The sequence below is a fragment of the Oncorhynchus keta genome, chromosome 27 (genome assembly GCF_023373465.1).
Source record: "Oncorhynchus keta strain PuntledgeMale-10-30-2019 chromosome 27, Oket_V2, whole genome shotgun sequence".
NCBI lineage: Eukaryota > Metazoa > Chordata > Actinopteri > Salmoniformes > Salmonidae > Oncorhynchus > Oncorhynchus keta.
Genome location: NC_068447.1, coordinates 11,690,829 through 11,718,507, shown reverse-complemented (window position 1 = coordinate 11,718,507; position 27,679 = coordinate 11,690,829). Strand labels below are relative to the sequence as shown.

The 27,679-nt window shown below is 43.7% G+C and overlaps 2 protein-coding genes across 10 annotated transcripts in view; both read right to left on the bottom strand.

Moving 5' to 3' along the window:
• The window catches only part of LOC118375333 (ubiquitin carboxyl-terminal hydrolase 19-like), a 39,143-nt gene extending 35,911 nt beyond the window's left edge, over positions 1-3,232 (bottom strand). For 3 of the 9 annotated variants that reach the window (XM_052481682.1, XM_052481684.1, XM_052481683.1), the window contains exons 1-2: positions 2,797-3,205; positions 1,477-1,771 (exon numbers count right to left, since the gene is read on the bottom strand). In XM_052481682.1, coding sequence (XP_052337642.1) covers positions 1,477-1,627 — 151 coding nt within the window. In that variant the 5' untranslated portion in view covers positions 1,628-1,771; positions 2,797-3,205. Of the gene's footprint in view, positions 1-1,476; positions 1,772-2,796 lie in introns of all 9 variants that reach the window. The other 6 variants (XM_052481685.1, XM_052481686.1, XM_052481687.1 and 3 more) reach the window with 3 other exon arrangements.
• A 414-nt stretch (positions 3,233-3,646) lies between these two features.
• Positions 3,647-27,679, bottom strand: part of LOC118375334 (laminin subunit beta-2-like) — a 119,135-nt gene continuing 95,102 nt past the window's right edge. Inside the window, exons 22-34 of the mRNA XM_052481679.1 lie at positions 20,179-20,403; positions 19,838-20,055; positions 19,653-19,749; positions 11,749-12,121; positions 11,416-11,600; positions 11,018-11,259; positions 10,711-10,914; positions 10,242-10,386; positions 9,826-10,033; positions 6,332-6,473; positions 6,051-6,227; positions 5,309-5,468; positions 3,647-4,559 (exon numbers count right to left, since the gene is read on the bottom strand). Coding sequence (XP_052337639.1) covers positions 4,423-4,559; positions 5,309-5,468; positions 6,051-6,227; positions 6,332-6,473; positions 9,826-10,033; positions 10,242-10,386; positions 10,711-10,914; positions 11,018-11,259; positions 11,416-11,600; positions 11,749-12,121; positions 19,653-19,749; positions 19,838-20,055; positions 20,179-20,403 — 2,513 coding nt within the window. The 3' untranslated portion in view covers positions 3,647-4,422. The remainder of the gene's footprint in view (positions 4,560-5,308; positions 5,469-6,050; positions 6,228-6,331; positions 6,474-9,825; positions 10,034-10,241; positions 10,387-10,710; positions 10,915-11,017; positions 11,260-11,415; positions 11,601-11,748; positions 12,122-19,652; positions 19,750-19,837; positions 20,056-20,178; positions 20,404-27,679) is intronic.

Genomic DNA, 27,679 nt, shown 5'->3' with positions numbered 1-27,679 from the left:
TTCATATGCATATACTGTATTCTAGTCAAGCCCTATCCTATTTTACTATTACTGTACATATGCGGCACGGTTGGAGCTAGGAACACATGCATTCCCTACAACCGCAATAACATCTGCTAAACGTGTGTATGTGACCAATAGAATTCGATGTACGCCATTTCCATTCTTCCCATTCTTAAGTTTTGCCTTTGTGTCTTTTACTTTCAGATTCGTACACCAGCTTCAAATAGATGAAACCAATAAAACAACATATTTGTTAATAGAAAAGGGTATTTCACAGCAGTTAAGATGGTAGAATGACTCTCTACACTACAGACACTAGTTTTGTCACAGAACCTGAAATTAGAATTGAGCAACCAGGAAATAGCAGATCGATTTCTGCATAACGCATCTAATGCGAAGTGGAAAAAGTAGGCAGTTGAAAGTGTCTGTAACACCGGCTGATTAGCCAACGGCGCTAATGGAAAACACTGCAGAGATGACACAATGAAATTTCAAGTACCGTTCACCACCACTAGTCTCCCCCATTTATCATCAGATTTTATGTCATATATAAATCAAAATAGGCCTCAACAACAAGGATGATTTTTTTCCTTCACTAAATTGGTCAGAAGACCAACGAGATCAGCAACAACAAAAAATCCATGTGAAAAGATCTGATGTGATTGGCCAAATCAAAAAAAGTTACCTACATATATTTTGCAATGTTATCACAGGTGCAGTGAAATGCTTAGGTTTCAAGCTCCAACAGCGCAGTAATACCTAACAATACACACAAATTCCTCAAATTAAAATAAATATCAGAACAAGCCATGTTAGAGTGCAGAAAATATATATAATGGTGTGAATAGACTGTATATGAATAGAAAAGGTGTACAGCAGTAGTTATATAGGACGAACCTTGACTAGAATACAGTACATACATATGAAGTGGGTAAAACTGTATGTAAACATTAAAAAGTGACCAGGGTTCAATGACTATGTACATAGGGGAGCAGTCTAAGGTGCAGGGTTGTAGCCGGCTAGAAGCAGTGACTATGACTAAGGTTCAGGGCTGGGTACTGGGAGGAGGCTGGCTAGTGGTGACTATTTAACAGTCTGATGGCCTGGAGATAGAAGATGTTTTGCCCAGTTTCTCAGTCCCAGCTTTGATGCACCTGTAATGTCTCCGCCTTCTAGATAGTAGCGTGGTGAATGGGCCGTGGCTCAGGTCCTTGATTCGTTTTTGGGCATTCCTGTGACACCGGGTGCTGTAGATGTCCTGAAGGGCAGGCAGTGTGCTCTCAGTAACACGTTAGTCAAAAGACCAATTAGTGGGAAAACAATATCGAAATTGGGCTGCCGTGTAAACACAGGCAAATAGACTTGTTCTCAGCCAACACTCTACCAATGCTAATAAAGCAGCATCTCAGGGACGTACCCTCATGCTTTGCCAAGTTAACCACAGCCCAAATCTCTCCCCTTCAACCATTTCACCTTTCTTGTGCTCTGCATTGGCCCCTGCTGCCGCTCGCTTGGCCTCCCTGCTCTCCTGGTTGGCCCTGTCCTTCTGCTTCTTCTTGCTGGTGCTGTCATCTGCGCTGCGCTGACCCCCATTCCGCCGACCTGACTCACTGCTGCTGGCCATCTTCAGGCGCTTGGCGCTCACGGGCCGCCCGTCCCCGGCGTCACTGCTGCTGGGGTCTGGTTCTGGGGTGTGCCGCTTTCTACCCGGTCCAGCTATCTTGGCGATGATACAGGTCAGAAATCTCCCGGAACAGAATCAGAGGTCCTGAGAAGAGTCAGGGGACCCACCAGTTATGAATGAGTGTTGCAGAGCTACTTAAGAGTCATAAAGAGTGTGATCTGTGGTGTATATAGTAGGTTACAGAATATATGATCAATTAAGTCATTTGCACACATGCTAATTTGAAACCTGACCCCAGTCAGATTAAACTCACATTTTAAACATTTCCAGTACATTGATCTGATTGGAATCTGTCTGCAAACATATCTCTGCATTTACTACCAAGATGACTTAGGGTGGCTGTCTTATTGAGTATCCCAACCATTTGTGATATGATCTACTGTATCTAGCTAGCTATCTTGAATATTTTGCCTTGGATGTTGCCCATGAATGTTGCACCCTGGATTGCAAGACAATGTGACTCTAAAACATCTACGTTACCTTCGGTACAATGCTAACTAACGTCAACTACAATGTCTTAGTGGATAGCTAGACTATAGTTGCTTACTTTACACATTGCATTTGATTAATCATAGTATGCCTAACATTAAACCTGTATGTACATTTATGCCAGTCTCTTTGCCCTCAATGCAATGGCGTCATGTTCATGCGGCAAGTTACTTGTTAGCTTGTGACGACCAGTTACTTAACGTTAGGTAGCTAACTAAGTTAGCTCGCATGCTAAAATAAGATACTTGGCTATCAATGTTCATTGGCCAATCAGTTCATCAAAAATCTGACAATTTAACGTTAAAATGTTAACAGATAATCTATATAATGTCAGTAACAACAGGGATAAATTGCCAATGTAACAACGTTACCTGGCTAACTGGCTAGCCGGCTAACGTTAGCTAAGCGAACAACAGTTAGACAACTAGCTTTATCTTCCTCTCTAAATTACTAGCAGTTCTGGCGAATGTCATTAGCTTGTTAGCCAATTTCGCTACCAAACGTTTGTCAGTTGTTGACAAGCTAAACAAACACTAGCTATTGACAATAGCGCCTCATGACTAATAATTGAAGATTTCTATTTAAAAAAAAAATACTAGCCAGTATGACAGACTACTTACAAAACATGTATAATTTGGAGTGTCGTCTCCCCGTCTTTGTGCACAATGGCCGGCGAGTCCGTACTTCTTCAGCCCTTCCTAAGCTCCTTGACCGCCGCGGGCCTCTGCTCACCCCTTCCCGCGATCGAAACCCCGTACTCCTGGTGTTTCTAGAATATTCTCGTTATCCGGGTCCCATCTCTTATAGATTCCTAAATATTTTAATCAAATATAAGTGACGTGAATGGCAACAAAAACGATAAATCGCTTCAACCTAAAGTTACTTTAACCAGCCCACGGGAAATGACTCACACTTTGTTTAGGAACAAAAACAGTCCAAACCGAAAACCACTTCGAAGACTGACCACTTCCTGGAGGCAGGCAAGACTGAGACGGCACTGTAGAAACCGACCCCTCACAATGGGAAACTCTCAATTGCATTATCTCCTCGCGTCCTCTCTCATCGCTTCCTTCTAAAAATCAATTGGATGAGAAAGCCAAAGGTCCCGCCCCTCTGACCTTCTCCAATGGGTTTTGAGAAAGAGGCGAGAGAGGACGCGAGAATTGTGCAATTGAATAACTCTATTGAGATTCTCCCATGTGACAAAGGTTTTCTTGGCTGGTTCTACAGGAAAGCAGCTATGAAACCAGTGTATGAGATGAGTAAAACAGGCCTATTATATGGGGTTTATAATATAGAGATTTGAATAAGACATTAACTAGTTTAGACATGACAATTTTTAACTACATTCTCCTTAGGTGATCCACACCTCTCTCCTCACCATTGCATATGCAATGTATGTTTATTGTGTGCATTGATGGTGTTCCAGTTTTATTAGTCACACAATTTCAGTTTTCCTACACTGGAGGGTGGAAATACTTTTTCAGTATTATTGTCAGGAAACTCACAAACAGCTTTCTCTCAATTACAGAAACAATACCACCCATTGAGTCTATGTAGTGTTTAAAGAGAACAAGCATCCCATCATTTAATCCAGGAGAGATCAGAAACCATGTCAAAGTCACCGATCATCCCCCGGTTCATCCTCAGTCGGTACACATAACAACTTTTGTTCATTGTTTTTCCAGAACAATTTATTCATAAGTACTTTTTTGGCATTATTTATATTCTGAATGTGGCAGTGTTTGGAGGATGATCTGAGTTGAGGCTAAACATATTTGCACATTTTCGTATTCTTCACACACACAAATGGATAATTATTTTCGTAAATGTCATGTGGAGCCACTTCTATCCTTCAGTTGAAAGTCACACAGTAATACACTGAGGGCACACAATGTTATATTATATGTGTGAAATCGTACAATCAAAAAGACACAGTTACACCGTGTAGCTGGATAAGCACCATGGCTGTAGGTGCAGTACTGAGTTCCCCACTGAGTTCCCCACTGAGTTCCCCACTGATTTTCCCCACTGATTTTCCCCACTGAGTTCCCCACTGAGTTCCCCACTGAGTTCCCCACTGAGTTCCCCACTGAGTTCCCCACTGAGTTCCCCACTGAGATCCCCACTGAGTTCCCCACTGAGTTCCCCACTGAGTTCCCACCCTACAAGAGAGTAAAGCAATAGTAGGTTCACATAGTGTCTGCAGTCAGTCATTGTTTGGTTTAACTCGGCCAGGTCCCTGTTTACTGACAGGTGTTGTAGATCTGGATCTGTTTGTTAATGTCGTTGAGGATAGCCTTCATCTTGTCTTCTAGGCCGTCCAACTGCCGGGCTTTGCCCTCCAACTTTTTCTGGTTCTCTTCATAGTCTTTCTCTAGTTCTGTGGATATAAAGTGTGTCAAGTCTATATCTTAATGTTTAATCTCAGAATAACCAGACTTGGCTGACTGACATACTGTAGACCTGTCCTGGCACCCCAATGGTGGAACCAGCTTCCCTCTGAAGCTAGGATAGCGGGAGTCCCTGCCCATCTTCAGAAAGCACCTGAAACCTTACTCTTTGGACAGGTATCTTAAATAAATACAAAAATATATATATAATAATCTTGACTCCTATCTAAAGTAGATAACTACTTTATTGAGGAATAGTGTACTTACTATGCCTGTGATATGTGGTTGTCCCACCTAACTATCTTAAGATGAATGCACTAAATGTAAGTCGCTCGGGATAAGAGCACCCGCTAAATGACTAAAACGTCTGACGTTGGCCGTGAGGCCGATACCTAAAGCTTATTAAAGAGCAGTGATACTATCAAGAGCAGTGATACTATCAAGAGCAGTGATACTATCAAGAGCAGTGATACTATCAAGAGCAGTGATACTATCAAGAGCAGTGTCCGGGTTCCTTATTATTTCTCAAATGACTAAAATGTAAAATGTACAGTTTGTTCTCTGGTTTGAGTACACCACCATCAGACAAATTCAGACAATACAGTGGCACTGTTTAACCACAAAAGGGCAATGTTGCCTTCGCTATTCTCCAAGGTTAGCTTGTGTAAATCAAAAACATTGCTGCTCTTAATTAAACAACGTGACCCAGTTGTTCCCTCCAGGTTTCCCTGCCACACACCTGCTAGTCTCTGGAGCTTGTCCTGCGCGTCTTTCAGTAGCTCCTTGGCCTCGTCTCTCAGGCGCTCTGCTGTCTTTTTGGCCTCCTGGACAGTCTTGGCTTTCCTGTCCACCAAGTCCTGTACTGTGTGATACTTATCCGTCAGCTCGCCATCTAAAATCTGAGAGAAATAAGACAGCATAATTAGCATCAGTCTGAGTATTACAGTCCTAAATACACACATCGAATGAACACACACACACACACACACACACACACACACACACACACACACACACACACACACACACACACACACACACACACACATCGAATGAACACACACACATCGAATGAACACACACACACACACATCGAATGAACACACACACACACACATCGAATGAACACACACACATCGAATGAACACACACACACACACACACACACACACACACACACACACACACACACACACACACACACACACACACACACACACACACACACACACACACACACACACATCGAATGAACACACACACATCGAATGAACACACACACACACACATCGAATGAACACACACACACACACACATCGAATGAACACACACACATCGAATGAACACACACACATCGAATGAACACACACACATCACACACACACACACACACACACACACACACACACACACACACACACACACACACACACACACACACACACACACACACACACACACACACACACACACACACACACCTGCTTGGCATCATTGGCTTTGTCCCGTGCCATAGTGGCTGTCTCCTCAGCTCGAGCTGCTGCCATGCTGTTTTTTGCACGTTTGAGTTTCAGACTGTCAATCCCCCGACCCAGGTTGCCAAGGCGATCCATGGCATTATTCAGGTCATGTTCACTGCTGGAGGACTCAGACTCGATCTACGAGCAGAGAAAATATCAGAGGAACGTATTATCTCTTCATCCTCCTCATCCCCATCAAACAGAATACAGATGGCGTCCACTCAGTTGAGTTCCTACTGTACCTGTGCTAGTCGGACTTCCGTTTCACCGATGTCAACCTTCGCCCGCTGTATGGCCTTCTCCGCTGCAGCCTGGGCCGTCTTAGCGTCCTCAAGCGCCCGTTTCACCGTCTCTGCTGTGGATTTCACCCCGTCTGCCCGATTCCTACAGAACGGAAACACATGTTGGAATCAGGAGCGTTTTGCTGTGCTGGACTATTCTCTTTGACTTGATAATGCTATAACCTATAACCCTCTACATACTATAACCCTCTACATACTATAACCCTCCACATACTATAACCCTCTACATACTATAACCCTCTACATACTATAACCCTCCACATACTATAACCCTCCACATACTATAACCCTCTACATACTATAACCCTCTACATACTATAACCCTCTACATACTATAACCCTCTACATACTATAACCCTCTACATACTATAACCCTCTACATACTATAACCCTCTACATACTATAACCCTCTACATACTATAACCCTCTACATACTATAACCCTCTACATACTATAACCCTCTACATACTATAACCCTCTACATACTATAACCCTCTACATACTATAACCCTCTACATACTATAACCCTCTACATACTATAACCCTCTACATACTATAACCCTCTACATACTATAACCCTCCACATACTATAACCCTCTACATACTATAACCCTCTACATACTATAACCCTCTACATACTATAACCCTCTACATACTATAACCCTCTACATACTATAACCCTCTACATACTATAACCCTCTACATACTATAACCCTCTACATACTATAACCCTCTACATACTATAACCCTCTACATACTATAACCCTCTACATACTATAACCCTCCACATACTATAACCCTCTACATACTATAACCCTCTACATACTATAACCCTCTACATACTATAACCCTCCACATACTATAACCCTCTACATACTATAACCCTCTACATACTATAACCCTCTACATACTATAACCCTCTACATACTATAACCCTCTACATACTATAACCCTCTACATACTATAACCCTCTACATACTATAACCCTCCACATACTATAACCCTCTACATACTATAACCCTCTACATACTATAACCCTCTACATACTATAACCCTCTACATACTATAACCCTCCACATACTATAACCCTCTACATACTATAACCCTCCACATACTATAACCCTCTACATACTATAACCCTCTACATACTATAACCCTCCACATACTATAACCCTCTACATACTATAACCCTCCACATACTATAACCCTCTACATACTATAACCCTCTACATACTATAACCCTCTACATACTATAACCCTCTACATACTATAACCCTACATACTATACTATAACCCTCTACATACTATAACCCTCTACATACTATAACCCTCTACATACTATAACCCTCTACATACTATAACCCTCTACATACTATAACCCTCTACATACTATAACCCTCTACATACTATAACCCTCTACATACTATAACCCTCCACATACTATAACCCTCTACATACTATAACCCTCCACATACTATAACCCTCTACATACTATAACCCTCTACATACTATAACCCTCTACATACTATAACCCTCTACATACTATAACCCTCTACATACTATAACCCTCTACATACTATAACCCTCTACATACTATAACCCTCTACATACTATAACCCTCTACATACTATAACCCTCTACATACTATAACCCTCTACATACTATAACCCTCTACATACTATAACCCTATAAACCCTCTACATACTATAACCCTCCACATACTATAACCCTCTACATACTATAACCCTCTACATACTATAACCCTCTACATACTATAACCCTCTACATACTATAACCCTCCACATACTATAACCCTCCACATACTATAACCCTCTACATACTATAACCCTCTACATACTATAACCCTCCACATACTATAACCCTCTACATACTATAACCCTCTACATACTATAACCCTCTACATACTATAACCCTCCACATACTATAACCCTCCACATACTATAACCCTCCACATACTATAACCCTCTACATACTATAACCCTCTACATACTATAACCCTCTACATACTATAACCCTCCACATACTATAACCCTCTACATACTATAACCCTCCACATACTATAACCCTCCACATACTATAACCCTCTACATACTATAACCCTCTACATACTATAACCCTCCACATACTATAACCCTCCACATACTATAACCCTCTACATACTATAACCCTCTACATACTATAACCCTCTACATACTATAACCCTCTACATACTATAACCCTCTACATACTATAACCCTCCACATACTATAACCCTCCACATACTATAACCCTCCACATACTATAACCCTCTACATACTATAACCCTCTACATACTATAACCCTCCACATACTATAACCCTCCACATACTATAACCCTCTACATACTATAACCCTCTACATACTATAACCCTCCACATACTATAACCCTCCACATACTATAACCCTCTACATACTATAACCCTCTACATACTATAACCCTCTACATACTATAACCCTCTACATACTATAACCCTCCACATACTATAACCCTCCACATACTATAACCCTCCACATACTATAACCCTCCACATACTATAACCCTCTACATACTATAACCCTCTACATACTATAACCCTCCACATACTATAACCCTCCACATACTATAACCCTCTACATACTATAACCCTCTACATACTATAACCCTCCACATACTATAACCCTCCACATACTATAACCCTCTACATACTATAACCCTCTACATACTATAACCCTCTACATACTATAACCCTCCACATACTATAACCCTCCACATACTATAACCCTCCACATACTATAACCCTCTACATACTATAACCCTCTACATACTATAACCCTCTACATACTATAACCCTCTACATACTATAACCCTCTACATACTATAACCCTCCACATACTATAACCCTCCACATACTATAACCCTCCACATACTATAACCTCTACATACTATAACCCTCTACATACTATAACCCTCTACATACTATAACCCTCTACATACTATAACCCTCCACATACTATAACCCTCTACATACTATAACCCTCTACATACTATAACCCTCTACATACTATAACCCTCCACATACTATAACCCTCCACATACTATAACCCTCTACATACTATAACCCTCCACATACTATAACCCTCTACATACTATAACCCTCCACATACTATAACCCTCCACATACTATAACCCTCTACATACTTATCTACATACTATAACCCTCTACATACTATAACCCTCCACATACTATAACCCTCCACATACTATAACCCTCTACATACTATAACCCTCCACACACACACACACACACACACACACACACACACACACACACACACACACACACACACACACACACACACACACACACACACACACACACACACACACACACACACACACACACACACACACACACCTGGCCTTCTTGGCCTCCTGCAGCAGCTGCTCTGCCTTGCGCACGTCGTCCTGTGTCTGTTTCAGAATGGTGTCTACGTTGGAGAGGCTCCGGACCCGGTCCTTGATCTCCTCTGCCAGGTGTCTGATCTGCTGTGGTGAGGCTGGGATGGACAGCTCCAGGACACGGTTAGCCACCGTTTCAATGCTGTCTGGATCAGCACCCTCCTCTGCAAGGAGACAGAAAATATATTCAGATCAGTGAAGAGATTTTTGACGCAGATTGGAAGTTAATACTTAATGATCATGATGACTATCCCGAGGTGAAGATACATTGTTTGTATGGCCCAATGTGGCCACGGTCTGAACTCACTTTTCCTCTAATATCTGAATTCTCTGTCACTTTTCCCCAAAAGGTTTTCCTAGAAGCGAACTCACGCATGAGGAAGTCCCTGATCTGCTTGATGAGGTCCCGCAGGTCGTTGTTGGAGCGCTCCACCTTGTTCTTGGTGTTGGTGGCCTTGTCCAGAGCTGCCTGGGCTTTACCCTTTGCCTCCTCCGCCTTGGTCTTGGCATCTGCCACCTGAGAAGCCAAACAGGGGGATACAGAGAACCAGGGATAACTTATCAATTCCCTCGACTTTAGCTGCTTCATTGTAGAAACGTTTGACCTACTATGACTGTGATAGGTCGTTATCTCACCTAGTGAATGCATTAACTGTAAGTCGCTCTGAATAAGTGTCTGCTAAATGACTAAAATGTATAATGTACCCTCATACTGTAGGTGATACTGTAGGGGGTATGTTTTCATTAATGACATGTCACAACAGATTTAGCAAGTCTTCCTTTCCTGTCAAGACAGTTTGTGTTTATCTATTAAAGAGTGTGTCCACTTGGAGTAACGGACCTTGTGGAAGAGCTCCTCTACCTCCCTCATGGCTATGTTCAGCTCTTTCTCTGCGTGCTTAGACTTTTCCAAGGCGTTCTCTGCCATCGCTACGGCACCGTTGCAGTTCAGGCCTCCACAGTGCCTGTTCCCCTCGTCGTCACGGCAACCCGCCCCTCCGCAATGGCTCTCTACACAGGGGGAATCGCCAGGGCCCCCACAGACCTGGTCAAAGGGGGCAGCGTGGAACATGTATCAGATAAGTAGATTTTCATAACTTTCCATAACACTGACCGTTTGTATCTGGCTGTTTATGTTGATGCTTCACCTTCTCGTTGATCTTCTTCATGTCCAGGGTTTGTGCCTTGGCATTGAGGTCCCCCAGGGCTCGCTTGTTGGCGGCGTTCTTGCGGTTGAAGTCGTCTTTCTTGGCAGAGACGAGGCGTTCTGTCTTGCGGCGGGTGTCTGCTGATTGGCTGACAGTGCTGGGCGTGGTAGTGGTGGACTGGTTGGCTCGCCGCTCTGCGTCACGGGACTTATTATAGGAGCTTCGGATGCTTTCATATGCACCTGGGTGAAGGAGAGGGGCCCGAAAATAAGAAAGACACATTTAACTAATGTTTCAAAAGTATTTCTACAAAAAAAAACATTGATAACACCAGCCATTAAGGCACCACGTATCCCAGAATCCCCCTGGTGGAAAGGGGACAGGACGTCTCTGCTCACCCAGGAAGTTAGAGTTCTTCAGGATGTCCAGTTGGCGGTGGAGCTGATCTGAGGTCAGGTTGAGCTCTTTGGCCTCTCTCTCTAGAGCACTGAGCTCATTACTGGCCTCAACATTACTGTTCCCTACACTGGTCAGGTCTCCCTCCAGATGATTCAGTACATCTGTGGTCTCCCCTATCTGAGACCTGCAAGAGAAAGGGGGAAGGAAATTACAGTTAAACTACAAAACTGGAGGAGAGGGGTATTCATGGTGAATCTTGATTCAGACAGAGTCTACCTTTGTATGTGTATTGTTATGTAAAGTATAATAGTGTCCGTGTGTATGCCTTGTACCTGAGGTCTTCAATGAGCTCCATCAGGCTGCTGACTGCCTCTGTGGTGGTGTTGCGGGCATTGACGATGCCCTGAGCTCGTGCCAGCTTCTCCTCCAGGTCTCTGAAGGCCTTCTCATAGGCTCCAGTCAGGCCCGTGTTCTGGATCTCCACAGCCCGCTCCGACAGGGTCTTGGTTCGGACAGCCAGGTTCTGTACCACCCGGTCCCAGTCTCCAAAGCACTGGTGGCAGGGCTGGCAGTTAGGGAACTGGCCTGAGAAGCCCCGGGCACACTGATCACAACGCACGCCCGACACCCCCTGTTGACACACGCAGTGGCCTGTCTTCTGGCCACACTGAGAGGTCTCTATGCCCCGGGAGTCACAGTCACAGGCTGAGAGAGAGAGATGTAAAGAGAGATGAAGAGAGAGATAGAGATGGATGAAAAGAGAGGGAGATGGACAGAGAGATGGAGAAAGAGAGAGAGGTGGAGAGAGAGATGAAAGGAGAGAGAGTGATGGACAAAGAGATGAAGAGAGAGAGATGAAAAGAGAGAGATATGTACAGAGAGATAAAGAAAGAGAGAGAGATGAGAGAGATAGATTAAGAGAGAGAGATGGACAGAGAGATAAAGAAAGAGAGAGAGATGGACAGAGAGATTAAGAGAGAGAGAGAGAGATGGACAGAGAGATAAAGAAAGAGAGAGAGACGGATGAGGAGAGAGAGAGAGAGAGAGAGAGAGAGAGAGAGAGAGAGAGAGAGAGAGAGAGAGAGAGAGAGAGAGAGAGAGAGAGAGAGAGAGAGGGAAAGCGAGAGAGGGAGAGAGATGGAGAGAGTAATTACAGAATTTCCTGGAAGGCTTACAACTACCAAAGATTATTATTCCCAAACTATACAGCAAATGCTCTGGCAAACAAACAGAGACCTGGAAACACCATCCAACCTGGAACTGACTGAGTAATAGTCTGAAGCTATACATTTTTGTTTTTAAACATGAAGAAAAATACATCACAATGATATATTTTACTTTATAAGGACTGAATGTTAAGTTAAGGCTACCAAGCTTGATACAACTTCAATTAGCACTGACGTGTCAAGTGAGAGGCGTCAAAGCTCGAGCAGCCCCAACCAAATGGAGAGGCCTTAGAAGCACCCTCCCACTGTTCAGAGGTCATTCAAATACAGTACCCTTTGAATGTAAGGAATAATAAGACATGAAAAGAGTACAAAATTAAGCTCCTTATTGAAAATCAAGAGACTTTTTTGCTGACTATTATAAAAATGGGAACATAAGCAACCGTATCTTCCATACAGACCATCCCCTGGCATGGCACAGTGCTATATTAACACAGACCATCCCCTGGCACAGTGCTATATTAACACAGACCATCCCCTGGCACAGTGCTATATTAACACAGACCATCCCCTGGCATGGCACAGTGCTATATTAACACAGACCATCCCCTAGCATGGCACAGTGCTATATTAACACAGACCATCCCCTGGCATGGAGCTATATTAACACAGACCATCCCCTGGCATGGCACAGTGCTATATTAACACAGACCATCCCCTGGCATGGAGCTATATTAACCAGACCATCCCCTAGCATGGCACAGTGCTATATTAACCAGACCATCCCCAAGCATGGCACAGTGCTATATTAACACAGACCATCCCCAAGCATGGCACAGTGCTATATTAACACAGACCATCCCCTGGCATGGAGCTATATTAACACAGACCATCCCCAAGCATGGCACAGTGCTATATTAACCAGACCATCCCCTGGCACGGAGCTATATTAACACAGACCATCCCCTGGCACAGTGCTATATTAACACAGACCATCCCCTGGCATGGAGCTATATTAACACAGACCGTCCGCTGACAAGGCACAGTGCTATATTAACACAGACCATCCCCTGGCATGGTACAGTGCTATATTAACCAGACCATCCCCTGGCATGGAGCTCTATTAACCAGACCATCCCCTGGCATGGAGCTATATTAACCAGACCATCCCCTGGCATGGAGCTCTATTAACCAGACCATCCCCTGGCATGGAGCTCTATTAACCAGACCATCCCCTGGCATGGAGCTATATTAACCAGACCATCCCCTGGCATAGACCATCCCCTGGCATGGAGCTCTATTAACCAGACCATCCCCTGGCATGGAGCTATATTAACACAGACCATCCCCTGGCATGGCACAGTGCTATATTAACACAGACCATCCCCTGGCACAGTGCTATATTAACACAGACCATCCCCTGGCACAGTGCTATATTAACCAGACCATCCGCTGGCATGGCACAGTGCTATATTAACACAGACCATCCCCTGGCACAGTGCTATATTAACACAGACCATCCCCTGGCATGGCACAGTGCTATATTAACCAGACCATCCGCTGGCATGGCACAGTGCTATATTAACACAGACCATCCGCTGGCATGGCACAGTGCTATTTTAACACAGACCATCCCCTGGCACAGTGCTATATTAACACAGACCATCCCCTGGCACAGTGCTATATTAACCAGACCATCCCCTGGCACAGTGCAATATTAACACAGACCATCCCCTGGCACAGTGCTATATTAACACAGACCATCCCATGGCACAGTGCTATATTAACACAGACCATCCCCTGGCACAGTGCTATATTAACACAGACCATCCCCTGGCACAGTGCTATATTAACACAGACCATCCCATGGCACAGTGCTATATTAACACAGACCATCCGCTGACACAGTGCTATATTAACCAGACCATCCCCTGGCATGGAGCTATATTAACACAAACCATCCCCTGGCACAGTGCTATATTAACACAGACCATCCCCTGGCACAGTGCTATATTAACACAGACCATCCCCTGGCACAGTGCTATATTAACACAGACCATCCCCTGGCACAGTGCTATATTAACACAGACCATCCCCTGGCACAGTGCTATATTAACACAGACCATCCCCTGGCACAGTGCTATATTAACACAGACCATCCCCTGGCACAGTGCTATATTAACACAGACCATCCCATGGCACAGTGCTATATTAACACAGACCATCCCCTGGCACAGTGCTATATTAACACAGACCATCCGCTGACACAGTGCTATATTAACACAGACCATCCCATGGCACAGTGCTATATTAACACAGACCATCCCCTGGCACAGTGCTATATTAACACAGACCATCCCCTGGCACAGTGCTATATTAACCAGACCATCCCCTGGCACAGTGCTATATTAACCAGACCATCCGCTGGCATGGCACAGTGCTATATTAACACAGACCATCCCCTGGCACAGTGCTATATTAACACAGACCATCCCCTGGCACAGTGCTATATTAACCAGACCATCCCCTGGCACAGTGCTATATTAACCAGACCATCCGCTGGCATGGCACAGTGCTATATTAACACAGACCATCCCCTGGCACAGTGCTATATTAACACAGACCATCCGCTGACATGGCACAGTGCTATATTAACACACTACCCCTTTGTTAAGAGAGGGGTTGTTACCGATGGGTGGAAACTTGGGATGATAAACAACAAGGACTCTGAGTCAGCTAATTAATATACACATCTCTATAAGTCTGGAACAGCAAACAGTTTCAGCTGGACTTTCACCCAATCAAAGAAGTAGCTCAGCAGGAGAAGCTCTACCTTGAGAAAGATACCCCCACGCCGAGAAGATCAGACCAGACCTCTCATTACATAAACCCACAGACGAGCACCCTCAAGCGGAAAGTCAACCATTCAAATGAGGGTTGAATTCACCCAGCTGGAGGTAAGGCAGGTGGAGCTGGAACAGCAGGTGATTACAGTCCAGTCAGCACAGACCCAGACAACAGTCCAGCACAACAACAACCCCTTAACTAGACCTGGAGAGCTGGAGGTGGAGAGAGACAGATCTGCACTCTGGACTGCAGTGAGACAGCATCTACAGGACAAAGAGCAGGAGCAGGAGAAGAACAGAGCACTAGAGGAGAGGATCAGACTGCTGGAGGAGAAGAACAGAGCACTAGAGGAGAGGATCAGACTGCTGGAGGAGAGGGTGATGGGGATGGCGTGTGACAGAGAACAACCCATTAGAGAGGTGGCCACCCCTGCAGAGAAGCCAGCAGAACAGCCCACCTCAGCACCCGACAAAAGTCTCAACACCATAGCAGAACAGTCCACCCCAGACCCTGACCATAGCGTCAACAACATAGCGAGACAGACAAATGAAGAAGCCCAAGCCCAGGGGATTCCACCCCTCTGAGCACCCCCCCTGTCAGCCACCCTGATAGCCCTCCTGACAACCCCTCACACCCTCCCACACACCGAGAGGACCTACATCCAGGCCACAACACCCCCACCCCAACCAATCAACACACCCCCAAGTCAACCATGCCCACACCCCATTTAGGCCCCCTCCTGCCCTCAGACTTATGCCCCTCCTGCCCACTCCTTGCCCCCCACTCCCGCAAAGAGGGCCTCAACATGGATGTCAAACATACGCCCAGGCCGTGAGCAGGCAAACAGGGCCAACCCCCACTCTTACACTAGCCCAAGCCGATGGCATGACCCAGAAGCTCAGCAGGCTCTGCTCACACTTACTGGCCTGAAGCCAAACCACACGACTAACATTGGACACATTATGGAACACAAAGCCATCACTAACTCATCCTGGAATATCCGAGGCCTGAGGTCATCTGCCTTTGGCTTAAAGAGCAGGAACCTGGACTTCACCAAAGAAATCAGAAATTCAGACTGTCACCCTACAAGAAACAGTTTAGAGGAGATGGACCCACTGGTTTCCCTCTAGGTGACAGAGAGCTGGTAATCCCATCCACCAAACTACCAGGTGTGAAACAGGGAAGGGATTCAGGGGGTATGCTAATTTGGTATAGAGCAGACCTAACTCACGCTATTAAATTAATCAAAACAGGGACATTTTTCAATGATCTCGACAGAGAAATATGTCCTCATGTGTGCTACCTATATCCCCCCACTAGAATCCCCATACTTTAATGAAGACAGCTTCTCCATCCTGGAGGGGGAAATCAATCATTTCCAGACCTAGGGACATGTACTAGTCTGTGGCGACCTAAATGCCAGAACTGGACAAGAACCTGACACCCTCAGCACGCAGGGGGACAAACACCTACCTGGAGTGGACAGCATTCCCTCCCCCATATGCCAAGGCACAACTATGACAACATAACCAACAAAAACGGGTCACAACTCCTGCAGCTCTGTCGCACACTGGATATGTACATAGTCAATGGTAGACTTCGAGGGGACTCCTATGGTAGGTACACCTATAGCTCGTCTCTTGGCAGTAGTACTGTAGACTACTTTATCACTGACCTCAACCCAGAGTCTCTCAGAGCGTTCACAGTCAGCCCACTGACACCCCTATCAGACCACAGCAAAATCACAGTCGACTTGAACAGAGCAATACTCAATCATGAGGCATCACAGCCAAAGGAACGGAGTAATATTAAGAAATGCTATAGATGGAAGGAATCTAGTGTGGAAATAATAATAAATAAATAAATAAAAAACAATTAGGCAACAACTAATTCAGTCCCTTTTAGACAACTTCCTGGACAAAACATTCCACTGTAATAGTGAAGGTGTAAACTAGGCAGTTGAAAATCTAAACAGTATATTTGACCTCTCAGCTTCCCTATCAAATCTAAACAGTATATTTGACCTCTCAGCTTCCCTATCAAATCTAAACAGTATACTTGACCTCTCAGCTTCCCTATCAAATCTAAACATTATATTTGACCTCTCAGCTTCCCTATCAAATCTAAACAGTATATTTGACCTCTCAGCTTCCCTATCAAATCTAAACATTATATTTGACCTCTCAGCTTCCCTATCAAATCTAAACAGTATATTTGACCTCTCAGCTTCCCTATCAAATCTAAACATTATATTTGACCTCTCAGCTTCCCTATCAAATCTAAACAGTATATTTGACCTCTCAGCTTCCCTATCAAATCTAAACAGTATATTTGACCTCTCAGCTTCCCTATCAAATCTAAACATTTCAAACAGAAAACCGAAGAAAATGAACAACAATGACAAATGGTCTGATGAAGAAATGCAAAAACCTACTGAAAGAAATTGATAAACCTGTCCAACCAAAAACATAGCGACCCAGAAAACCCGAGTCTACCTACACCTTCACTATGGTGAATCACTAAAACAATACAGAAATACACTACGGAAAAAGAAGGAACAGCACGTCAGAAATCAGATCAATGTAATTGAAGAACTTCTGGGAAAAGTGGAAAATGATAAACAAACAACACAAAGACAATATCCTCCGTGTACAACGTAAAACACCAAATAATGCATGCAGAGCAGAATTAGGCCGATACCCACTAATGATCAAAATCCAGAAAAGAACCGCTAAATTGTACAAACACCTAAAAGGAAGCGATTCCCAAACCTTCCATTACAAAGCCATCACCTACAGAGAGATGAACCTGGAGAAGAGTCCCCTAAGCAAGCTGGTCCTGGGGCTCTGTTCACAAACACACCCCACAGAGCCCCAGGACAGCAGCACAATTAGACCCAACCAAATCATGAGAAAACAAAAAGATAATTACATGACACATTGGAAAGAATTGAGCAAACGAGAATGCTATTTGGCCCTAAACAGAAAGTACATAATGGCAGAATACCTGACCACTGTGACTGACCCAAACTCAAGGAAAGCTTTGACTATGTACAGACTCAGTGAGCATGGCCTTGCTATTGAGAGTGGCCTTCTCAAGAGAAGACAGGCTATGTACTCACTGCCCACAAAATGAGGTGGAAACTGAGCTGCACTTCCTAACCTCCTGCCAAATGTATGACCATATTAGAGACATGTATTTCCCTTAGATTACACAGATCCACAAAGAATATGAAAACAAACCTGATTTTGATAAAACTCTCATATCTACTGGGTGAAATATCACAGTGTAGCATCACAGCAGCAATATTTGTGACCTGTTGCCACAAGAAAAGGGCAACCAGTGAAGAACAAACACCATTTTAAATACAATATTTATGCTTATTTATTTACCCTTTTGTACTTTAACCATTTGCACATCGTTACAACACTGTATATATACATAATACGACATTTGAAATGTCTTTATTATTTTGGAATGTCTGTGAGTGTAATGTTTACTGTTCATTTGTATTGTTTATTTCACTTTTGTATAATATCTACTTCACTTGCTTTGCCAATGTTAACATGATTCCCATGCCAAGAGAGAGAGAGAGAGAGAGAGAGAGAGAAAGCGAGAAAGGGAGAAAGAGAGAGAGAGAGAAAGAGAGAAAGAGAGAGAGAGAGAGAGAGGGAGAGAGAAAGAGAGAGAAAGAGAGAGAGAGAGAGAGAGAGAGAGAGAGAGAGAAAGCGAGAAAGAGAGAGAGAGAGAGAGAGAGAGAGAGAGAGAGAGAGAGAGAGAGAGAGAGAGAGAGAGAGAGAGAGAGAGAAGAGAGAGAGAGAGAGAGAGAGAGAGAGAGAGAGAGAGAGAGAGAGAGAGAGAGAGAGAGAGAGAGAGAGAGAGAGAGAGAGAGAGAGAGAGAGAGAAAGAGAGAAAGAGAGAGAGAGAGAGAGAGAGAGAGAGAGAGAGAGAGAGAGAATGAGAGAGAGAGAGAGAGAGAGAGAAGAGAGAGAGAGAGAGAGAGAGAGAGAGAGAGAGAGAGAGAGAGAGAGAGAGAGAGAGAGGAGGAGAGAGAGAGAGAGAGAGAGAGAGAGAGAGAGAGAGAGAGAGAGGAAGAGAGAGAGAGAGAGAGAGAGAGAGAGAGAGAGAGAGGAAGTCAGAGATCGTTAGTATATGTCTGCTGCTGATATTTTGATGCCACTCTTATGAATAACATGTTACATGGAGCTTCTGCTAATGCTGACCTCTACACTGGATCCTTGGGTCGCCCCAGTAGTTCTCTTGGCAATCTGTGCAGATCTTCCCACCAAATCCGTCACGGCACTGACACTGTCCAGTGAACTGGGGCACAGAGAGGACAAACATGAGCATGAGGTCACAGAAGAGGTTTATCCCATGAAGCACCTTAGTAATGGAACCACACCCACACCTCGTTGCAGGCCGGGTTGACAGCGTTGTTGGGTTCACAGCCGCAGGCCTCACAGCCCCGCCCACTAGCCAGGTTCCAGTAGTTGGGCTCACAGTGGTCACATGTCAGGCCGATAGTGTTGGGTAGACACAGGCACTGCCCTGTGGCACGCTGGCAGACACACTCATCCCGTGCTGTACACTGGGTTTGCGCTGTGCCCAGGAAGTTACAGGTGCACTCTTGAGGAAACAGAAACAAGTAGATGAAACATTTACCAGGGTCCACAACATATACAGTCTAAAAATTAATGGTTGTCAAGTTTTTTTGTGTGTGTAAAAAGGGCTGCTTCAACAGTCACTCACTTCTGCAGTTGCGTCGCGAGGCGTCTCCATAGTAACCGCTGTTGCACACGCCACAGTCCGGTCCCTCTGTGTTGTAGAGACACTTCTTACACTCACCTGTCCTCCGGTCACATGCATCCACGTCTGACATGTCAATGTTGTTACTGCACCTGCACGGCTGGCACCGCCCACCTGGCTGGGAGGGGTTACCGTAGTAACCTGGGGCACACTCCTCACACCGGGAACCTGTGATCCAAAAAGGAAAAAAGATTGATTGGAGAAGGAGGGAGATTTTTGGGATGGACAGAGATGTAAAGTGGAATATCTCATGTTGATATTGAGATATTTATTGGCTGGGTGAGGGTGAAAAATGACTTGGTATTTTCAAGTATTTCTCAACAGTTTTCCAGTGAACTTAAGTGAGAAGCTTATCGTGTGATAGCAGACAGACAGAGACATGTGGTGAAACCCAGCTCAGTGACTATCAATAAAGTTCAGGATGAACACATTATGTTAGATTCTTGAAAATGTTTCATATTTTAACATTTTGCAATGCTATTACATCTCGTGTTAAAAGGGAGTTTGGTTACCCAGGAGATAAACATTGATTAGTGAGGAGCTCTGTTGCAGATAAACATTGATTAGTGAGGAGCTCTGTTGCAGATAAACATTGATTAGTGAGGAGCTCTGTTGCAGATAAACATTGATTAGTGAGGAGCTCTGTTGCAGATAAACATTGATTAGTGAGGAGCTCTGTTGCAGATAAACATTGATTAGTGAGGAGCTCTGTTGCAGATAAACATTGATTAGTGAGGAGCTCTGTTGCAGATAAACATTGATTAGTGAGGAGCTCTGTTGCAGATAAACATTGATTAGTGAGGAGCTCTGTTGCAGATAAACATTGATTAGTGAGGAGCTCTGTTGCAGATAAACATTGATTAGTGAGGAGCTCTGTTGCAGATAAACATTGATTAGTGAGGAGCTCTGTTGCAGATAAACATTGATTAGTGAGGAGCTCTGTTGCAGATAAACATTGATTAGTGAGGAGCTCTGTTGCAGATAAACATTGATTAGTGAGGAGCTCTGTTGCAGATAAACATTGATTAGTGAGGAGCTCTGTTGCAGATAAACATTGATTAGTGAGGAGCTCTGTTGCAGATAAACATTGATTAGTGAGGAGCTCTGTTGCAGATAAACATTGATTAGTGAGGAGCTCTGTTGCAGATAAACATTGATTAGTGAGGAGCTCTGTTGCAGATAAACATTGATTAGTGAGGAGCTCTGTTGCAGATAAACATTGATTAGTGAGGAGCTCTGTTGCAGATAAACATTGATTAGTGAGGAGCTCTGTTGCAGATAAACATTGATTAGTGAGGAGCTCTGTTGCAGATAAACATTGATTAGTGAGGAGCTCTGTTGCAGATAAACATTGATTAGTGAGGAGCTCTGTTGCAGATAAACATTGATTAGTGAGGAGCTCTGTTGCAGATAAACATTGATTAGTGAGGAGCTCTGTTGCAGATAAACATTGATTAGTGAGGAGCTCTGTTGCAGATAAACATTGATTAGTGAGGAGCTCTGTTGCAGATAAACATTGATTAGTGAGGAGCTCTGTTGCAGATAAACATTGATTAGTGAGGAGCTCTGTTGCAGATAAACATTGATTAGTGAGGAGCTCTGTTGCAGATAAACATTGATTAGTGAGGAGCTCTGTTGCAGATAAACATTGATTAGTGAGGAGCTCTGTTGCAGATAAACATTGATTAGTGAGGAGCTCTGTTGCAGATAAACATTGATTAGTGAGGAGCTCTGTTGCAGATAAACATTGATTAGTGAGGAGCTCTGTTGCAGATAAACATTGATTAGTGAGGAGCTCTGTTGCAGATAAACATTGATTAGTGAGGAGCTCTGTTGCAGATAAACATTGATTAGCGAGGAGCTCTGTTGCAGATAAACATTGATTAGCGAGGAGCTCTGTTGCAGATAAACATTGATTAGCGAGGAGCTCTGTTGCAGATAAACATTGATTAGCGAGGAGCTCTGTTGCAGATAAACATTGATTAGCGAGGAGCTCTGTTGCAGATAAACATTGATTAGCGAGGAGCTCTGTTGCAGATAAACATTGATTAGCGAGGAGCTCTGTTGCAGATAAACATTGATTAGCGAGGAGCTCTGTTGCAGATAAACATTGATTAGCGAGGAGCTCTGTTGCAGATAAACATTGATTAGCGAGGAGCTCTGTTGCAGATAAACATTGATTAGCGAGGAGCTCTGTTGCAGATAAACATTGATTAGCGAGGAGCTCTGTTGCAGATAAACATTGATTAGCGAGGAGCTCTGTTGCAGATAAACATTGATTAGCGAGGAGCTCTGTTGCAGATAAACATTGATTAGCGAGGAGCTCTGTTGCAGATAAACATTGATTAGCGAGGAGCTCTGTTGCAGATAAACATTGATTAGCGAGGAGCTCTGTTGCAGATAAACATTGATTAGCGAGGAGCTCTGTTGCAGATAAACATTGATTAGCGAGGAGCTCTGTTGCAGATAAACATTGATTAGCGAGGAGCTCTGTTGCAGATAAACATTGATTAGCGAGGAGCTCTGTTGCAGATAAACATTGATTAGTGAGGAGCTCTGTTGCAGATAAACATTGATTAGTGAGGAGCTCTGTTGCAGATAAACATTGATTAGTGAGGAGCTCTGTTGCAGATAAACATTGATTAGTGAGGAGCTCTGTTGCAGATAAACATTGATTAGTGAGGAGCTCTGTTGCAGATAAACATTGATTAGTGAGGAGCTCTGTTGCAGATAAACATTGATTAGTGAGGAGCTCTGTTGCAGATAAACATTGATTAGTGAGGAGCTCTGTTGCAGATAAACATTGATTAGTGAGGAGCTCTGTTGCAGATAAACATTGATTAGTGAGGAGCTCTGTTGCAGATAAACATTGATTAGTGAGGAGCTCTGTTGCAGATAAACATTGATTAGTGAGGAGCTCTGTTGCAGATAAACATTGATTAGTGAGGAGCTCTGTTGCAGATAAACATTGATTAGTGAGGAGCTCTGTTGCAGATAAACATTGATTAGTGAGGAGCTCTGTTGCAGATAAACATTGATTAGTGAGGAGCTCTGTTGCAGATAAACATTGATTAGTGAGGAGCTCTGTTGCAGAGTGGATTATGCTTCAGCGGTGTTGCAGAGTCCGTTCATGAGACCACATATTTGTATTAATTTTTATTTCACCTTTATTTAACCAGGTAGGCTGGTTGAGAACACCTTTATTTCACCAGGTAGGCCAGTTGAGAACACCTTTATTTAACCAGGTAGGCCAGTTGAGAACACCTTTATTTAACCAGGTAGGCCAGTTGAGAACACCTTTATTTAACCAGGTAGGCCAGTTGAGAACACCTTTATTTAACCAGGTAGGCTAGTTGAGAACACCTTTATTTAACCAGGTAGGCCAGTTGAGAACACCTTTATTTAACCAGGTAGGCCAGTTGAGAACACCTTTATTTAACCAGGTAGGCCAGTTGAGAACACCTTTATTTAACCAGGTAGGCCAGTTGAGAACACCTTTATTTAACCAGGTAGGCTAGTTGAGAACACCTTTATTTAACCAGGTAGGCCAGTTGAGAACACCTTTATTTAACCAGGTAGGCCAGTTGAGAACACCTTTATTTAACCAGGTAGGCCAGTTGAGAACACCTTTATTTAACCAGGTAGGCCAGTTGAGAACACCTTTATTTAACCAGGTAGGCCAGTTGAGAACACCTTTATTTAACCAGGTAGGCCAGTTGAGAACACCTTTATTTAACCAGGTAGGCCAGTTGAGAACACCTTTATTTAACCAGGTAGGCCAGTTGAGAACACATTTATTTAACCAGGTAGGCTAGTTGAGAACACCTTTATTTAACCAGGTAGGCCAGTTGAGAACACCTTTATTTAACCAGGTAGGCCAGTTGAGAACACCTTTATTTAACCAGGTAGGCCAGTTGAGAACACCTTTATTTAACCAGGTAGGCTAGTTGAGAACACCTTTATTTAACCAGGTAGGCCAGTTGAGAACACCTTTATTTAACCAGGTAGGCCAGTTGAGAACACCTTTATTTAACCAGGTAGGCCAGTTGAGAACACCTTTATTTAACCAGGTAGGCCAGTTGAGAACACCTTTATTTAACCAGGTAGGCCAGTTGAGAACACCTTTATTTAACCAGGTAGGCCAGTTGAGAACACCTTTATTTAACCAGGTAGGCCAGTTGAGAACACCTTTATTTAACCAGGTAGGCCAGTTGAGAACACCTTTATTTAACCAGGTAGGCCAGTTGAGAACACCTTTATTTAACCAGGTAGGCCAGTTGAGAACACCTTTATTTAACCAGGTAGGCCAGTTGAGAACACCTTTATTTAACCAGGCAGGCCAGTTGAGAACACATTTATTTAACCAGGTAGGCCAGTTGAGAACACCTTTATTTAACCAGGTAGGCTAGTTGAGAACACCTTTATTTAACCAGGTAGGCCAGTTGAGAACACCTTTATTTAACCAGGTAGGCCAGTTGAGAACACCTTTATTTAACCAGGTAGGCCAGTTGAGAACACCTTTATTTAACCAGGTAGGCCAGTTGAGAACAAGTTCTCATTTACAACTGCGACCTGGCCAAGATAAAGCAAAGCAGTGTGACAAAAACAACAACACAGAGTTACACATGGAATAAACAAAAGTACAGAGGTAAGGCAATAAATAGGCCTCAGTAGCGAAGTAATTACAATTTATCAAATGAACACTGGGGTGATAGATGTGCAGATGAGGATGTGTAAGTAGTGATACTGGTGTGCAAAAGAGCAAAAAAAAGTAAATAAAAACAATATGGGGATGAGGTAGGTAGTTGGATGGGCTATAAACAGATGGACTATGTACAGCTGCAGCGATCGGTGAGCTGCTCAGATAGCTGATACTTAAAGTTAGTGAGGGAGATATAAGTCTCCAACTTCAGCCATTTTGCAAATCGTTCCAGTCATTGGCAGCAGAGAACTGGAAGGAAAGGAGGGGAAAGGAGGTGTTGGCTTTGGGGATGACCAGTGAGAGATACCTGCTGGAGCGCGTGCTACGGGTGGGTGTTGTTATGGTGACCAGTGAGCTGAGATAAGGCGGAAGCTTTACCTAGCAAAGACTTATAGATGACCTGGAGCCAGTGGGTCTGGCGCTGAATATGTAGCAAGGGCCAGCCAACGAGAGCATACAGGTCGCAGTGGTGGGTAGTATATGGGGAATTGGTGACAAAATGGATGGCACTGTGATAGACTGTATCCAGTTTGCTGAGTAGAGTGTTGAAGGCTATTTTGTAAATGACATCGCCGAAGTCGAGGAATGGAAGGATAGTCAGTTTTACGAGGGTATGTTTGGCAACGTGAGTGAAGGAGTCTTTGTTGCGAAATAGGAAGCCGATTCTAGATTTAATTTTGGATTGTAGATGCTTAATATGAGTCTGGAAGGAGAGTTTAAAGTCGAGCCAGTCACCTAGGTATTTATAGTTGTCCACATATTCTAAGTCAGAACCGTCCAGAGTATTGATGTTAGTCGGGCAGGCTGGTGTGGGCAGCGATCAGTGGAAGAGAATGCATTTAGTTTTACTAGCGTTTAAGAGCAGTTTGGAGGCCACAGAATGAGTGTTGTATGGCATTGATGCTCGTTTGGAAGTTAGTTAACAATATTGAGTGTTGTCGGACTTGTCTCGGTGCAGGATACATTTTTACTCCGTCTTGACTCGATCTCGGACAATGAGGACTCGTAATTTCTTCCAGAGACCAGTAAAAAGTTTTTAAAAACTCATTATCAGCTCCCATTCAGTCAACGCATAACAGCGCTTTGCCAGGCCAAATATCCACACCTCTTGTCAGGATATCGCTTCCTACTTGTCTTACTGTCCTTTTCTTTCATTGAAAAATATCCTCAAAACCATTGCTGCGGGAAGTAGGGGTGCTTGAAAATCAGAATAAAAAATATATAATTAATTTAAAAAAATATATATATATATTTTTGGAAGAAAATACATTTCTTCACAAAAGTAGTGCACTGGGCCTTTACTAGTCCTGTAATAGTGGGCTGATATCGTCTTCTGAAGCTTTGGGAACAACATTTTTTCCTGCAGTCTACAAAACATTCTTATCACCCTTTAAAGTTGCACGCTCACCAAGAGAGGGCAGAATGAGGAATTTGTTACATATATCATTGGTATTTCTATCTATTAGAAACATGTTTGGGTTTGTGATCATAGAGTGTCTCTCTATTTTCCTGTGTGTTTCTTCACCATTTTTAAATGTCTAAAAACTATCCACATGTTTTTCTGACATATGAACGCAGAAACACTGGACATTAGGAGCTCTTATTGTGGTGGCGATTTGAAACAATCGCAGTCATGGTCTTGAACTGGACTCTCATTGTTCTGGTCTCGGTGTTGACTCAGACTCAATTTGCTCTGGTCTTGGTCTTCAATCGGGTCTCGCTTCAGATGGTCTCTAACCCTGTGCTCCAGATGGTCTCTAACCCTGTGCTCCAGATGGTCTCTAACCCTGAGCTTTAGATGGTCTCTAACCCTGTGCTTCAGATGGTCTCTAACCCTGTGCTCCAGATGGTCTCTAACCCTGAGCTTCAGATGGTCTCTAACCCTGTGCTTCAGACGGTCTCTAACCCTGTGCTTCAGACAGTCTCTAACCCTGTGCTTCAGACGATCTCTAACCCTGAGCTTCAGATGGTCTCTAACCCTGTGCTTCAGACGGTCTCTAACCCTGTGCTTCAGATGGTCTCTAACCCTGTGCTTCAGATGGTCTCTAACCCTGTGCTTCAGACGGTCTCTAACCCTGTGCTCCAGACGATCTCTAACCCTGAGCTTCAGACGGTCTCTAACCCTGTGCTTTAGATGGTCTCTAACCCTGTGCTTCAGCATTTTGGTAGACACCGTGAACGATTGACTTCTCTCACAAAAAGCACATATTTTCTAAGGATGGATTCAGAGGAAGGGAGACATACTTTCCTTTTTTTTTTGTCCAACTGCCGGCTGCAGGGGGCAGAGTATGCTGGGCTGAAGGGAGGCTGGCTTTTGGGTTTGACAGACAACCTACAGCTGCTGGTTTTGAGGTCTTTCCAGCAAAACAAGGAGAGAGAGGTCACTCCTAGCAGGGAAGTGCTGTATTCCAACCCCCGAGTTGAATACGACATAGGATTTACTCACTTGACAGAAAATATAAATGGACATTGTGATACTATTATTTTGTGGAAACTGAAAGGATAAATGTATACAAGGCAAGATGACACAGAGGGCCCAATACATTGAGTGTAATTTCTACTGTAAATTATTTTCAATTGGAGATTACATTAAGCACAGAGCTTGAACACAGTTTGATTCCCATCTTAGGGTTAGATCGCATAGACTTTGTTTGTTCCATTGTGCTTTAGAGTAAAGCACATCATGACTGTAGCAGTAAACGCTGTCTGCAGCAGAGTAAAGCAGCTGTTCTGATTTGTCTA